Source organism: Lotus japonicus, chromosome 2, assembly GCF_012489685.1.
Source record: "Lotus japonicus ecotype B-129 chromosome 2, LjGifu_v1.2".
In the NCBI taxonomy this organism is placed as follows: Eukaryota; Viridiplantae; Streptophyta; class Magnoliopsida; order Fabales; family Fabaceae; genus Lotus; species Lotus japonicus.
In genome coordinates this window covers 27,335,591-27,352,636 of record NC_080042.1, presented here as the reverse complement: position 1 = coordinate 27,352,636, position 17,046 = coordinate 27,335,591, and the positions used below count along the sequence as shown (strand labels likewise).

Below are 17,046 nucleotides of genomic sequence, written 5' to 3'. Positions count from 1 at the left end.
AACTTGCTATTAGCTATGATTGCATGATAGGCGTCGATAAATTCGACATATGCTTTATCTGATGTTGATTATGATGATGAGTTGATGTTATGATGTTTTTCCATAACTTGTGATATTGTGATATTGTTGGATTGTGCGTTTTGACGCGACTTCGGAGTGGAGATTCATTGATCTGGTGATCTTTGATATTTCGGGTTGGATGAACAACCCTAGGCAAGTTCCAATGTGGGGTTTGAGACTTATTCATTCGTTGGGATTCGTTTGAATACTTAGACTTTCCCCGGGAAACTTCTTTTGGAGGGTTTTTGGAAAACTTAGATTGATTAGAATTTCGAAAACTAGAGACTTCGGAAGACTTAGACTTTGAGAAATAAACTCATAACCTGACTAATCCAATTCGAACCGTTTTTACTAAATGAATAATTATAGGGAACCTAAAGGAGAAAATGATTGCAAAAGACGGGGAAAAGTCGACTTTTGTTGTGGGCTTGGAGAGTTATTGGAATTGGGGAAAGCCACTGAGGTGAGCTACGGTGATGATTGAAAGTCACCGAGTACTCTAGTACTCTTGGGGGTGTTGTTGGAGTTGGGTTGTATTGACCGACACTAACTCCGAGTCGTGTTGTATTGACCGACACTGACTCTGGCTTTGATTTTGGGTTTTGTTGTGGGAGTTGTGTTGTATTGACCGACACTAACTCCGAGTTGTGTTGTATTGACCGACACTAACTCTTGGGTTTGTTTTGAGTTTGGGTTTGAGCTAAACACTTATGTGGTGAGGACGATTCGATGTTTGGCTAACCATATTGCATCAATCGGGTGAATAACGGGAATGGTTCACCTTTGCATCTTTTGGTGAATAACGGGAATGGTTCACCAATGCATTAATGATGAATAACGGGAATGGTTCATCATACGGTGAATAACGGGAATCGTTCACCAAGGATGAATAACGGGAATGGTTCATCCATAGTGAAGAACGGGAATGCTTCACTTGTGGCGAACGGGAACGCGTCACAATCCGGATCACATTCATTGCATCTCACGCATACATTCATTCTGACTGGAATTGTGTGCTGTTTGATTTATTGAAGCATTGTTAGAGCCAATAACATGCTAGGATTGCTTATATATATATATCAACATATATCTATACCCCATATCACATGTTGTGTGTATATCTACTTATTTCCGTGAGTTGACCCTAGCGCCTTGGCTTTGGTTGCATGTTTGTGTTTGGGCGGTCGGCCTGCTGCCAGATGTCGATGGCCGACTGGTTTTCGATGGTCTCTCCATCGGGGGGGATCAGGTATGAGCTTGTGGATCGTGCTGCCCCCACCGCTTGGGTGATCGATGTTGCTGGTCACCGAGCGACGTACAGGGAAAAGTTCATGGAGGACCGGACGGATGAGCGAGGACGCTTGACGAGAGGAGTACTACGGTGTATGGAGCTGAGCTTTGACTTGCCACCCTCAGTTCACTGTGGACCAGGCTCTGGTCGAGGACCACCTGCACCACCTCCGACTTCACCTTCTGATGATGAGGACCCAGCGGAGATAGAGCCTGTTGTTGTTGCACCTGTTGCGCCACCTCCTGCTACTGCCATTGATCCTACCGACGTGGCGTCGTCCTCTAGGCTTGTACGGCCGAAGAGGGAGTCCGTCGTCCCATCTGCCTCACGTCTCTTTTCTTTCTCTTCACCGCACGGCTACCGTGTGGACACCTTGCTTAAGGTGGTGGAGGAGGATGTTCTTACAGGAGAGGTGGATGTGGAGACCGACTCGACTAGGACGGTGCGCAGGACAGTTAGGAGGGAGGTCGTGGACTTGGACACCGAGATGATTACTGTGGATTCCGACTCTGACTCCGAGAGCAGTGGGGAGAGCTACTCGCCGAGCAGCGATGGGGAGGAGGAGGAGCTATGAGCTGAGCTGGGAGGGTAGGTTAGGCTAGCGTCATTTTTTGTGTAGAGCTCTGATCGTCTTACTTTTTGGGACAGGGTAGGTTCCGATGTGTGGCTTTTTGTGTGGTTCTTTTGAGGAGGATCACAGAGAGTCTGTCGGAGTATAGGGGTCTTTTGTTCAGGCCATTTTTGGGTGCCGACTTTCTCTCGGATGACTGTATATTCGATACTTTTACTTACAGTGCTGGCTTGTATATATTTGCCTGCGGGCACACTACTTTGGAGTCACTGCGAGTGCGCGTGACGGGAGAGTGCAGCTGAGGCTGTACTTATGTATATATTTGTATATTGGTTAGTTAGTGTTGGGTTATGTCTTTACTTCCTATCGCTTTATTTAAAAAGGAATCAATCGAAAAAAAATTTACCTGTTTTCTGCGTAAAGTTTATTTTTGGTTACTAAAGTGACACCTGAAAATCGGGGTGTTACAATAATTTTGTCAAGTGCCAATCCTGATATTTATGCTTGGAGGATGAGAAGCGAATACTTGAATGTTGCACAACTATAATAGCAAAGAAGGATTCCAATTATTTTCACCACCGGCGAGAACGGAAATCGTATAACTCCAATTTATGAGGGGAAACCGTGTAGCTCTAATCAGATGAGAAGTTCCAAAAATCTTAATCTAGATACATTGAATTTTCCCAACAATATTTAATCTTTCAGTTTAAAAAAACATGCTCCTCCTTTGGATATGCAAAATGATATTTTTTATTCATCTGTATTTTTAAAATTTGACGTTTAAAAATAGTTGTTTTCTAAGAACTCTCCTTTAATTCTGCAATTTTTTTTACGTAATGAACATAACTAAAATTTGAAATAATGCTGATGATCTTTTATGTTGCAATATGGTTGATTTTTTAGGCTGCAATATGGTTCCAACAAATGTGCTTGATTTTTTAAATTTGAGATTTAAATATAGCTGTTTTTAACGAAATTTAAAAAAGCTCCTCCTATGGAAATATTTTTTTGTTTTTCTATAACATACAATCTTGAAATCATACTAACTAACGTAATTTTAATTTTTAAAATCTAAAAGAAAAAACCATGTGCTCAATTAATTGAATCTTTTATATCTTTTTGATTTAATCATTTAATTGTTTTCATTTCCTAATTGGTTTTTTGTATTTTATTTATTTATTGTGTCATTAATATGGACTTATGAAAAATCATCAATATGGACCAATCAAAAACTTACATTTGAAAAATCATTGTAACAACCAATAGGAGGAAAACATGTGGCATTTAGGTTGCAATATGGCCCACTTTGGTGGATGAGCCTTATATATTAGTAAGATTACTGAGACACAATCAACACACCCTTTTCAACACGTAATTTTGTAGCAGTTTAACACAACTAAAAATTGAAAACTGCGTTAAACACGTATGTCAATTATGTGTTGCTAGTTGATGGGGTCTACCTATCATGTTTGAAAAATGGACCGCTTCGGGAATTGATCAGACGAGACACCATTACTAGGCTGGACACACCAGTCCATGGGACACATCCGGGCCGTCTTAAGACTTGGGCCGCGTGGACAAAGCATTGACATCGAGCCGATTAGGTTACTCCAAGAGGCCCATCCATCCAAAAATACTCTAGGGCCAACACATGCATGATGCTTTGACCAGATTGGTGACTCACCCATCCGCGAATCACGGCAGAGTCAAAGCTACAGTCAGGTCCCCGTCAATCACGGAAGACTCGCAATCACAGTACAAAAGACTCAGAATCACATCACGGAAGACTCGAAATCACAGCATGACCAACGGGAAAGTCAAGAAGCCCACCCTGATTAGTGCGACCCAGCCGTTTGGGAATTGTTATTCAGACCCCCCCCCACAGCTATTCAGACCCAATGAAAAATCGGAAATCCGAAAATGCCCATTTCGAACGCACGCTTGTAGTGCGTGTCTATCGCACATACCCATGGAGCGAGGTAGACACAACTTGAACATGCGTTGCGAGCGCACGTTCAAGGTGCGATTAAGTAGTGCCAGAGTTGATGTCCTAGTGTCTGACTATACATAGGAAAGGCACATATACGCACATAGTGAACTGCGTTAGTCGCGTCGTTACAAAGTGTGTAATATGCGTCGCTCTTTATAAAGGCGTTACCATCCCACACTGAAAGTGCGTTGGTCACGCAGTTTTAAAGGGCGAGAATTTGCAGAAACTTGACAGCAACAAACAGAAACAGAAACTCCAGCAGAAACAGAAACTTTAACACAACAGAAACAAAAACTTCAACAGAAACATAAATGTTACATTATAATCTATCATTGATACATTTGCAAATGGACTACTACAAGGGTGTGTTCGAAAGGGGCATAAACATATAATCTTCAGCGAGATTTATGATTCCATCGATCTTATGTGTATGTCTACATTTGCCTTTCGGGAGAGTTCGTTGAATAGGGCCATGCGATCCAGGTATGGTAGTTGCCAACCACGAGCTTCAACAGTACAATGATACATCCATTCTGGAGTAACTGTTGGCAAAGGAAAGTCACTTGAAATAAGTGCCTACAAAATGATCAATTATATTGTTAAGTATCTCATAAAGTTCATGTAATGTAAGGTAAATTCATACTAAATGTAATATTGATCAGTACCTTCACCCAGTGGTTGTTGTTGACAAGGAGTAAACATATAATATGGTGCTCTGACAGATTTAGCACTGGATCGGTGAGAGGGAAGTAGGTGGCGCCCCCCCGATTCGACAAGGTCACGAACACAATCTGGTACATCGTAGCAACAATGTGGCCCATATGCGGAACGCATAACCACTTCTCCTCCGTTGCAAACTCATTTGGAGCAAGATGCAAGGCTTGTAGTACTTTTTCGTAATGTGTGTTGGGTCCATACATACCATGATAAACACCTTGCCGTAATCTAAGCTCCTTTATCATGTCTTCTCGGACTTGACGCCAATTTTGTTCTCCCTTACCCATCAAGAAAGCAATGCATCTATATCCACAACCCATCATCTTCAACATTCTGAATGTCAATGACATATTCACAGAGGAATTTGGGCACTTCATGGATGTAGTTGGCCGAGTAAACTTTGCCTTTCGGGTGCTGTGGCGGGAGCTGAGCTGAGTTGCTTGCAATCCTCTTGCTTCTCTTCTTAGGTGCAGATTGCTTCGAAGGAATGCTCTTCCATTTTGCCGACCGGGTCTTACGCCCCTTTCCTTGTGGAGATGATGAGTTGCTAACTTTGGGTTGACCCAACTATTGCATCAGCATTCTCCTAAGATGAAGGAATGCGTCTGGTAGAACCCTTAGGTTCATTGGGCCGACCCCTTGTAGGCAACTTGTTTGGAGGAGGACACATAGAAGTCTGATCCGGGTATGCAATCTCCCGAAGCCTTTCTTTGATAGCTTGTCTTCTCGAAACATTAGCTACTTCAAGCATCTTTGCAATGACCTCTAACTCTGTCGCAATGCTCAATCCCAAAACAGGTTGGGATTCATCAGGTGTAGATGTTGATGTAAGCCTCCTCCAATGTTGGTCCACTGCCGTCAATGGAATAGTGGCCATCATACCAATCTGACATGAACAAGGCAGGCCGTGTGTCCTCCTCATAGTGCAGCCGCATTTTCCAACGCGCGCTTTCTCCTTTGCGATCAACATGAGCGCATATCTTGAGACTACACCACGCAGGTTGTCGTACAACTTCTCCTTAAATGTATGCTCTCTGATGAAGATACTTGCCTGAAAAGCAGCATTAATCCTTGTATGCTGGAAAAGTGTGCACCTATGTCTAGCCGCTCAAGCCGCACACATGTCACTCTTGCTATCTTTGATGCACGCTTTCAGTTTTGCGTGTGCACCTTCAACCCTGTGCAACGTTATAACATTAAAATTAATACATACTTAATGAATGTAGCATACTTAATGAAATGTCAGTGTCTAAGAATGTACCTGTTTGTAGTTGTGTTACGCATGTGCATATAACGATCAATCGCATACTTCACAAACTTATGCTTAAACGGCAACCAAGTTTCCTTAATGTAATGCATGAGGTCAGAGTGCTCCCCAACAAGTGAACGTAAGAAGTTCATGCTCGCATTAAACTCTTTCGCTGACTCGGCATACATGACTTTATTCCATGCGTCCCCGACATCATCCCACATCTCCTTGTCTTCGATAATGAGCTTGCACTTTGCCTTCACACACATAGCAATATGGAATTGGCATAACAAGTGAGCTGTTGTAGGGAATGTGGTTGTAACTGCGTTCATCAAAGCAGTGTCTTTATCAGTAACCATGACTTTAGGCATGTCCTCCTCCCTAAGTAGCAACCCCCTTAGTTTTTGAAGTGCCCATGTAACTTCAGGTTCACGCTCATTGCACATGTAGCCAAAAGCGATGGTGTATTTGAATTCAACTGATGTCATACCAACCATCTCCAGCAATGGTATCCTATACTGGTTGGTCTTGTACGTGCTATCAAGCAAGAAAACAGTAGGAAATTGGTTGAACAATTGGATGGAAACTGGATGGGCCCAGAATAAGGACCAGATCACCGTGGAACCCTCTTCAGTTCTGGACCAGTGTGTGTATTTGTCTTCCTCCAACAACCTCATCAAGTGCTGCATCTCTGACAATTGTCCCCTCTTGGCCCTAATGTGTGCCCTCTGCTCATTGTACACTTTCCTTATGGTAGTCAGATTCTGAGGGTTGACATCCTTCAATGCCAGCAACATGTGACCTGGCTTGACTTTATTGTCAACCATTTTACCCACCATATCCTTTTCTTGACTTGTAAGGTGACCGACATAGGCATGGCCAAACAGAGTCTCGGCTGGCTCATGGTTGTGGTCTCCACGTACTACAGTAAACCTCCACAAACCATCTTCTGATGTGTTTCTCACCTTGAGCCTGAACGGACAATCACATTTCTTGGTTCATGTCCGCTTCCGCATCAACACAGGCTTGTACTGTTTGTACTTGCCGCCCATCTCGCACACCAAAATAGCCAACTGTCTGCCTTTACTCCCACGACCCTTGCTCCCACAATCAGGCCTTCTAATAATGATCACAAAGCCTAGTTGCTTTCCTACATTCTTAGCCCAATCGAAAAGCTCATCCCGAGTAGCAAAAACCTACAGAATATTAACACATATACGCATCACATATAAATTCAACTTATTTGACATAAACTCACTCATTGGTTATGAAAATACCCTGTCTGTGGTAAATTGTTCTGTGTAGTCCGCTGCAATTGGCACATCAGGTCGATCTTCTACATTGGCTAACTGCCTTTGGGATTGCCTTTCTTCCACCCTTTCTTGTGGCATGTCCACTTCATACGACTTAGGGAGACTCATTGTGAAATCCAAAACAAAAATTGCAAATTGTTTACTGTTTCTGTTACAGGTCATAACTGCATAAATCGCACTTTGACAAACACACTTTCTAAGTGCGACAGAGACGCGGTTTAACAATGCGTCGGGATAATAATAATAGAAAAACACACTCTTAGTGTGCGTCTCTGTCGCACTTTCGGAGAGCGACCTGAACGCACACAAAGAGTACGGTGCTAACGCTTATTAAAAGTGCGATAAATCAAGATCGGGATTAGTGCAGTACCTTCATAGACGACGACAGCAACGAGCGAGGAGAAGTCGAGTGAGGACGACGATGGCGGCTGCGGCGTTGGTGATGGTGTTGGGTGAGGACGACGGCGGCGGTGGCGTGGGTGGTGGAGGCGGTGGCCAGCAACAATGTGGGTGTGGAAGTTGAAAGTGGGTATGGAAGTTGAGAGTGGGTTTGGAAGTTAAAGAAGAAAGAGAATGTGGTGAGAGGGGGGTGAAGGGGGGGGGGTTTGAACAAAGAATTAGGAAGAAGGTGAGGATGGAGGGAGGGGTATTTTTCAAATTTTCTCTTTTCCCAGATTTTTAGGGGTCTAAATAGCTATGGGGGAGTCTGAATAACAATTCCCCAGCCGTTTTAGTCAATGGATTATGTATTAGGAATGAGAGCTACTGACTGAAAGTTCATTCATGAACATTGGCGCCCACCGTGGGGCCTGTTGGTCAATTCGCAAGTGTACGAATACGTCCGGGTTTTAAAATATCGAACCACAGGGATTGTGAGTGAGAATTGTTGATTTAAGCCTAAAGTTTGCAAGTTCTTAAAACAGTAAAATTCAGAAATTGGTTTTGGTTGTTTGTGACAATAGTTTTGCAAAAGAGCAATGATGATAATGTTGTAAAAAAACAAATGATAGGAAATTGCCTTGGGTTTTTGATCATCTAATCCATTTTAGTCCACCTATCCTAAGCATATGAAACCTTGATTTAACTCTTGTTGTTATAGCCTTTGTACTTACTAGTTGATTCCTCACAGAAGTAATTCTCTCAAATTGAAAGTTAAGCCCAATTCCTTGTGTACTTAAACATTCATAAGAGGATAAGTACTTGGCCACCACCAAGATTTTCACTAGCAAGTATCAAGGACTTCTCCAGTACAAGTATTAGACAGGACTTCTCCAAGTATTGTCACGGACTTCTCCAAGTATTGTACAGGACTCCTCCTAGTATTATCACGGACTTCTCCAAGTATTGTACAGGACTCCTCCTACAATCAACATGATTGTTTGGTTCTACAAGAAATCTCTTCTCAAAAGAGTTGGTGTAGACAATTTATGGCACTGGAATTCTCAAGTGTTTTGGGTTCTGAAGGGACGTTGGAACACACAAGAGTTCAGAATCTAAGAGAGAAGTAAAGGAAGAGGTTTGACTCTTTTAAGGTTTGGTATTCTCTCTTGATTTAGCAGAGGTATGAGATCGGATTTGACTCTTAGGAAATCTGCTGTGAGCTTTTAATTCTTTGAAGAATGTTTGGAGTAATTGTTCTGAGTTCTTTCTTTTCTAGCAATAAATTTTTCTCTTCTCTGCTTCTTCAATCTTCAGATATGTCCTTTATATATGATCTTGCTAGTTGTGTAGCCGTTGAGACACAAAATCTGGCCGTTGTTTGTAGCCGTTGTGAGTGTCATCTAACCGTTGATTCAAATCTCCGGTTGGTAGCTTCATTAAATGCATGCTGCTGTTCAAAGCTATCCTTTAGCCAAAAAGGTGTACTTTGTCAGCTAGTAGGTGGTGATAGCTTTGGGCTACTTTGCAGAAGAGAGACATTTAGGAAAAGTGATGTTGACGTGTTGTCCTTTTTCCTTTTCATTGGTCATCGAGACTTCTCTCTTCAAAGGTAAATCAGTTTGCACGTGACCGGATTAGTTTCCTTCTGACTAAAGCATGGGGCAAATAGTTGAGATACAATTTTGACTTTCCCGCTCAAATGCTTTTTCTGAAATACTGAGGTATGACGTGGCATGAAACGATACAGAATGAGTGTCTTCCTCGTTTGCTGGACGGTGCGGTCATATCTTGCGTAAACTTCTTTTTCCTTATAAGGCTTAGACATATTCGTTGAAGCATGTGACCATATAATATATATTTCCTGAAAAATGTCATTAACATCTGGAATTAGATTTTAGTAGAGAAAAGTATTTATAAAAATTGTTAGGATCAAAATAAGATTGAAACACGTTGTAACACGTTTGAACTTAACAATAGCATGTATATTCAGGCCAACAAAATCCTACCCTCACTCTATGCCTAGAAACAAGTATAGAAGGATCTATTCCAATTCATGTCCCTAAATCATAACAAACTTCCATTTGATTATAATCTAGCCTATAGCAAAGGTGCACCAAAGCTAAACATGCAATAAGGAATTGAAATACAAGATTAAATCAAGAACTCATGCATAGAGATAGGATTTAACAAACTAAAACTTCATAGAATCTCTTAACCCAAAGCAAAAAGGAAACTAGCCACTCATGGCTAGTGAATTCATGCAGAAAATGTAATGAAAACCTGAGAAAAATACAAGTTGGAAGCCTTCCTACAGCCCCAAAGTTCTCCTCAGCTCTCAAACTTGATCCAAAAATGAGTATCAATGTCTAACTCCCAAAGAAAATGGCTTAAAACCTTATTTATAGGCAAAATAAACGAGACTGGGCGCTCAGGCGCCAATTCAGAGCGCCTGAGCGCCAATTGCATGTTAAAAAACATGGTTCTGGACCTAATTGGCGCCTAGGCGCCAATTCCCAGCGCCTGGGCGCCAATTCCCTGGCTTCCATCATTTTGCACTAGCGCCTAGGCGCCAATTCCCTGCGCCTAGGCGCTCAAGCTCGCCTGGAACAGCCTTTTCAGCTTCTGTAACTCCTCTTTAATTCCTCTTTTTTTAAGTCTTCCTTCAATTCCAAGCTTCTTGGCTTTCTTTCTTCTTCAGTTTTTGATCTGCATACTTAACCACAAAGACAAGGAAAAATCTAGAAGCTCAAAGAGCTCATTAGCACAAGAGGTCCTTCATAAAACAAAAGAAAATCATGCAAGTCCTAAACTTAACTTAAAATGCAAGAAAACTCCCTATAGAACTACAAAATTACCAAAACAAAACAAAGACTGAAGAAAAGATAAAAATGCATGAGAATGCATGAAACACTACATGAGACTCAACAAAAAGACTCAAAACTATCAAAGAAATGACCCAAAAAACACTACTAAGATAGGGTCATCACACCATTATACTCAACGACAGCTCGCCCTCGAGCGTAAATAACACTCGCTTACCCTCAAGCTCAAGAAATGCTCTCCAAACAAGTGCTCACAACAAGGAATACTTCACCAACAAAACAGGGGGACCAAGTAATCACAGCTGGTTCCAAGAGAAAGACCCGACAACCTACTTCATGCATCTTTTGAAAAGAGAAGAGTGTAGAGCCCATTCATGAGAAGCATATAGATCTAAAAATTCTAAGATGAGATGTTTATTTAGTGCACTGAGCACACAAGCAAGTTCATAGGTCCTGAATGTCATTCACTCAATAGCAACAATGATCAAACATGCACAAATTCAAAGAGACTTTCAAAAGGGTTGAAACATTGGCTAGGTAAATCATGATGGTGGTTGGTCCCTAAGGAAAAACTAGGCTTCAAAGCACATTGAGTGTGGTCCTTCTCTAATAACCCCGGAGCTTTTCACAACAAACATTTTTCACAAGCCTCTTGCACCCCCTTTTCCAAACCTTTTTTTCTTTTTTTCCAACTCCAACTTTTGTTTGGGAGTTCTTTTTCTTTTTTTTTTAACTTTCAATTTGGGGCACGAGACTATTTCACAATTTTTCAACTCCACTCAAATGAAACAAGGACCAACACTCCCCAATATTCCAACCAAACATCCGTCCCCATCACTTGGCTACAACAAATTCTCCAATTAAGCTCAAATGGGACAACTAAGGGTAATGTTCAACCAACAAATTCAGAATCTCAAGAAATCCTACAAGTCTCAAGAATAAAGCACGAATCACAAAGCATGCTATGAGTGAAATTAACGCAGAACCAAGAATTGCAAGTGAGTCAGGATCCTCCCGAGAATTTTTATGGTGAAGGGTCAAAGATAGACCCTTAATGGACTCACCTCGACTCCTTTCTCAAGAAACACTCGGAAGACCGAAGTCTCGTCCTCTCTTCCCCAAACATGCAATCACTCATCCCCAAAAACAACAACAAGTATTCACAAAAGCATTTTCAAAAACAGCACAAGTAGGGAAGCAAAACTATAGGTAAAAGCATGTGAGTATAAGGAAGTAAAAGACCCAAGAAAAATAAAACTAACTAAACAATGCATGATAAAAAGAAAAACAGAATCTACAAATTGAAAAATATGCTAAAGATGCATGACCTAAACTAAGGGTAGAAATACCTCAACAAACTCACTCCATGGGGTCATGGTCACCCCTTCCATCACCATAATCCGGATGAACACCGGCATCATGCATCAAGCTCAAATCGATCATCCCCTGCTCCAAGGTATTAAAATCCATGGGCCCATTGTACCTGGGGTCTGATGTGCTACCTCCCCTCCAATGGAGGTCAAGATCCCTGTGTAGGCGATCTTGCCTCAAAAACATCCGCCCGAACACCTCATTCACCACTTCAACATTTTCTTCTTCCTCCTCTTCTTCTTCTTCTTCATCTTCATCTTCTTCCGCTGGCTCCTCAGGATCCTCTTCCTCTTCCTCCTCTTGAGGCATTCTTGCCGTCCATTCTTTATAAAGTTGAGTGATCCTCTCCTTACTGAGCAGAGGTGCCACAGGCAACCTCTTCTTAATAACATGGACTGGCCTCCTAGCCCTGTCCCTCCTTGCATGAATCAAAGAACAAATCAAGTGAGGAAAGATGGGCCGATGCTTGTCTTTACTCTCGTTGTAGAGGGAATAAATCCGACCAGCAACTGCTTCACAGTCCCGCCCAGGCCTAACAATCACTGCCTTCATGTCCTCCAAGATCTCCGGTGACTTCTCCTCTAAGAGCTCATGATAGGTGGCCTTCTCGGGGAAAAGCTCCTTCTCTTGGTCCTCTGTGAGGAGACCAAGATGCCTGCGAATGACTGTTGGATTGTAGTCAATCACATCTCCCCTGAACTAAGATGAATTCACCGGTGGCCTGGACCTGTCCTCTTGATTGTCACAGTAGGTGTTCGCGTAGAACTCCCTAACCATGACCTCACAAGCAAACGGAATGGGGTTGACCCAATTCTTCCACCTCCTAATCTCCATGGCTTCTTGCATGCCCAAGAGATCTCTTCTTCCCTCCCGATAAAGAACTCCCCGCTCCTTCACACACTCCTTGTGTGCTAGGTGAGATCGATAAAACTCCTCCTTTTTCAATGAAAGGAAGCGGGAGCGATCAAAGCTCCGGGAGGTGGAGGAAGAAGCTGCAGCTCTTGCGTTGGTTCTTGACCTTTTTGCAGGCATCTGCAAAGTTGTTAGCACATACACAAGCCACAGACGTTAGAAATGTTAGTTCAAAAATAAAAAGAAATGAAAGGAGAAACTTTGTACAAAAACAAGAATAAAACACCCTAAGAGCACCCAACAAGTCTCTTAGTGATTTTGGCAAAGCGAGAAAGATTTCCACAAGAGCACTTGCCAAAAATCGACTAAGAGAACCCATTGAGGCATTCTAACAAACACCTTATAAGCAAAAGCTAAACTAAACTAATTCACAAAATCCTAACTACCCATTCCTCACAAATTCACATCCCCTTTCTAATTAAGCACAAAACCAACCCATAATGAACAAATACAACCCAAACCCAACTTGCACTAGCACAAATCCACTCACCCATACCCAAAAGAAGCATGCATTGCAAAACTCATGAACTATGATGAAGGGAAGTGGAAAATGGAACTTACCTTGACTTGAGAGTGAGTGGGTGCAAGTGGAATAGACTTGATGCAATGCAGAACTTTGAAGCAAAAGGAAGAGCCAAAGTGCGTGCAAGTGAGAAATGAGAAGTAGAAATGGGGTTTGGAGAGAGTGGGGTGCGTTTATATGAGAGAACTGAGAGTTAAGAGTGGGAAAATGAAAGGTTGGGGTTTTAAAACCCAAAATGTGGGCAAAAATACGAACAGGAGCGCTCAGGCGCTCAAACCAGTTCCAGAGGCAGTGCCTCTGCCACTAATTGGCGCCTAGGCGCTCAGCCCAGTTTTTTCACAAATTTTTTTTACTTTTTATTTTTTTTTGAAATTAAACACCTAAAATACTACAAAATTAAAAGATAGAAATTATCAAAATTAAAAGAATGGGTTGTCTCCCATTTAGCCCTAGGTTATAGTCCTAGGTGGACTCTCATTCCGATGGTGTTAGGAAGGAAATTCCTTTCCATTGATTAACTTACCACAAGTGCAAGGAAGAAACCTTGCACAAAACCTCTGGAGTAAATCCTCCCATGAGGCAATGTCCTCTTGCTCATCAAACCAAGCTCTAGCCTCCCTTGTCAAAGAATGAGGGAAGAGTTTAATCTTCACTTCATCACTTGAAACGCCCTCAATCTTAGCAAGGGAGCTCGCTTGGGTAAACTTCACCATGTGAGCATGTAAGTTCTCGTACTTGGACCCCCCATACTTGTTACCACTAACAAGCTTGATGAGAGCCGGATGGAACTCATCAATTTGGGCATTAACTTCGGGGGTCTCTTCCGAAACCTTTGACCTGCTTCTAATCACATCACAGACAAAGTCATTGTCATGGTTAGTCTCAATCATCGGATTAAAAACAGAAAACCGTACCTTTTCCTTACCAACACGGAGAATGAGGTGACCCTTGTCAACATCAATCTTAGCTCTACCAGTAGCTAAGAAAGGTCGACCGAGAATGAGAGGAATCTTCTCATCCTCCTCCATATCAAGCACAACAAAATCCACGGGGAACACATACTTGTCTACCCTCACCATGACATCCTCCACAATCCCATACGGATTCTTGAGGGATCGATCCGCCATTTGCAAGGATAGCATGGTTGGAGTAACCTCTCATAGGTTCAGCCTCTCAAACATGGTGAGCGGCATCAAATTGATGCTCGCTCCAAGATCGCACAAGGCTTCCACATCCGCCATGCCTTCAATTTCCACCGGAATAGTAAAACTTCCAGGGTCTCTTCTTTTCTTAGGCATTTTCCGCTGCAAAATGACACTACATTCCTCCGTCATTAACACCGTCTCATCTACTCCCTTCAACCTTCTTCTCTTATGCAAAATATCCTTCATAAACTTAGCATATATAGGCATTTGTTCCAAAGCATCGGCAAAAGGAATACTAATGTGGAGCTTCTTGAAAACATCAACAAATTTTGAAATTTTTTTATCTAAGCTCTTCTTAGCCAATGCTTTAGGGAACGGAACCTTGCTAGTTTCAGGACTAAGATCAACTTCCTCTCTCACCTTAATAGGCACAACTACTTCTCCACCCACTATCTCCTCTCTCTTTTCTCCCTCTGTTTTTTTCTTCAATTCATTCATCACTCGCCCACTTCTAGTGGCTACAACAGAGGCATTTTCTTGCTTAGGATTGGGGATAATGTCGGAGGGAAACTTACCTTGAGGTCTCTCGGCTATTTGCTTGGCCAGTTGGCCAAATTGATTCTCAAGATTTTTGATAGCCGCCTCTTGATTCTTGTAATTGTTCTCCGCCCGGTTGATAAAAGTTTCCACCAACTCTTCTAAGCTCTTCTTGGAACCACTACCTTCACCTTCTCCTCGCTCTTGAGGTTGTCTTGAGCTTTGGCCTTGGAAACCTTGGCTAGGAAATTGCCTTTGAAAGTCATTACCTTGACCATTATTACCTTGCCTCCAAGAAAAATTGGGGTGATTCCTCCATCCTGGATTGTAAGTATTTGAGAATGGGTCATTCCGAGCTTGACCCATGGCCTTCACTTCCTCCTCCGGTCTTGTCTCTGTGCATTCTTCACTGTCATGTGGCCCTCCACAAGTCACACACTCCAATTTGGCAACTCGACCACCAATCTTGGTAGTCTTCATTTGATTTTGAATCTCATTCATTTGCTTGGGGAGTTGCTTGTTGGAGGCCATGAGCTGATCATAAGCCTCAACCTCTAGGACTCCTCTTCGGGCTTGGCGTTCATTACTTGATTTCATGGCTCTTATAGCCATTTTTTCAATCAACTCGTACCCCACTTGTGGAAGTAGGGCATCGAACTCACCGTTTGAAGCCGCATCCAAGCCAAAAATTGAAGAATATTGGAGACCATCATAGAACTTTGCTACTTGTTCAGCTTGGGTAAGGTTGTGTTGAGGACACCTCCTCAAGAGCTTTTTGAACCTTTCCCAAGCTTCATAAAGATTCTCATCGGTGGATTGAGCAAAAGTCATGATGTCATTCTTGAGCTTTCTCAAGAGGGCTCTTGGAACAAACCTTGTGGTGAATTTCTCAGCCAAGTCTTCCCAAGATGTAATGCTACCTTGAGGCTGTGAATTCAACCACTCTTCAGCAGTATCCCTCAATGAAAAAGGGAATAAACTCAAGCGGATGGTGTCCGCTGAAACATTCTGAACTCGATAGGTGTTGCAATTGCGGATAAACCGCTCCATGTGTGCATGAGGATCTTCAAGAGCACCTCCACCATACTGATTTTGGCTCACCAAATTAATGAATGCTGGCCTCAGCTCAAAGTTTCCCGTGCCATCGGGGGAAACTATGCTACCCGGATAATCGTAGCTCATGGCGGCCGAGGTGAGGTCTCTAAGAGAACGATTGGCATTCTCCGCTTCTTGCTCTTGAAGTCTTTGAGCAATAGCCTCATTCACTCTTTCTTCAATGTGGGCTTGCAATTCCTCCTCCGTCATATGGACAGCCATGGCGGCTATCTCAGCAGCTCTTTGCTGAGCTCGACGACGATGGAGAGTACGCTCTGGCTCCGGATCAAACACCAATGGATCCGTGCCAAGTCTACCGTGCATAAACTGAAATCACAAAGATAGAGAAAAGGTTAGTAACACCTATTGCATGCAATGCTTTAAAACAAACAAACAAACTCTTTAACTTAAACCGAAAACCACAAACAATCCCCGGCAATGGCGCCAAAAACTTGTTGGTCAATTCGCAAGTGTACGAATACCTCCGGGTTTTAAAATATCGAACCACAGGGATTGAGAGTGAGAATTGTTGATTTAAGCCTAAAGTTTGCAAGTTCTTAAAACAGTAAAATTCAAAAATTGGTTTTGGTTGTTTGTGACAATAGTTTTGCAAAAGAGCAATGATGATAATGTTGTAAAAAAACAAATGATAGGAAATTGCCTTGGGTTGTTGATCATCTAATCCATTTTAGTCCACCTATCCTAAGCATGTGAAACCTTGATTTAACTCTTGATGTTATAGCCTTTGTACTTACTAGTAGATTCCTCACAAAAGTAATTCTCTCAAATTGAAAGTTAAGCCCAATTCCTTGTGTACTTATACATTCATAAGAGGTTCATAAGAGGTATGATAGCATGTATATTCAGGCCAACAAAATCCTACCCTCACTCTATGCCTAGAAGAAAGTATAGAAGGATCTATTCCAATTCATGTCCCTAAATCATAACAAACTTCCATTTGATTATAATCTAGCCTATAGCAAAGGTGCACCAAAGCTAAACATGCAATAAGGAATTGAAATACAAGATTAAATCAAGAACTCATGCATAGAGATAGGATTTAACAAAC

The 17,046-nt window shown here is 42.2% G+C and overlaps 1 protein-coding gene and 1 non-coding gene across 2 annotated transcripts; one reads left to right on the top strand and one right to left on the bottom strand.

The window, feature by feature from the left end:
- Window positions 1–4,114: 4,114 nt before the first annotated feature.
- LOC130736286 (uncharacterized) lies at window positions 4,115–5,006 on the bottom strand. Its single transcript, XM_057588127.1, has 3 exons — window positions 4,578–5,006; window positions 4,357–4,488; window positions 4,115–4,183 (listed from the first exon to the last, which is right to left on the bottom strand). The coding sequence occupies exons 1-3, from the start codon at window positions 5,004–5,006 to the stop codon at window positions 4,115–4,117; spliced, it is 630 nt and encodes a 209-aa protein (XP_057444110.1).
- A 10,618-nt stretch (window positions 5,007–15,624) lies between these two features.
- Window positions 15,625–15,731, top strand: LOC130741611 (small nucleolar RNA R71). Its single transcript, XR_009020499.1, has one exon. It is a non-coding gene; the product is annotated as a small nucleolar RNA R71 (small nucleolar RNA).
- The last annotated feature ends 1,315 nt before the right edge of the window (window positions 15,732–17,046 follow it).

Bases quoted from the DNA above. Each gene is read 5' to 3' on its own strand.
- LOC130736286 (XM_057588127.1), bottom strand. From the start codon at position 5,006: ATGAAGTGCCCAAATTCCTCTGTGAATATGTCATTGACATTCAGAATG. The intron at 4,489-4,577 runs GTACTGATCAAT...ATCATTTTGTAG, and splicing joins ACAACAACCACTGGGTGAAG to GCACTTATTTCAAGTGACTT. The intron at 4,184-4,356 runs GCAAATGTAGAC...GTTGTGTTAAAG, and splicing joins TCAACGAACTCTCCCGAAAG to TTTCTGTTTCTGCTGGAGTT.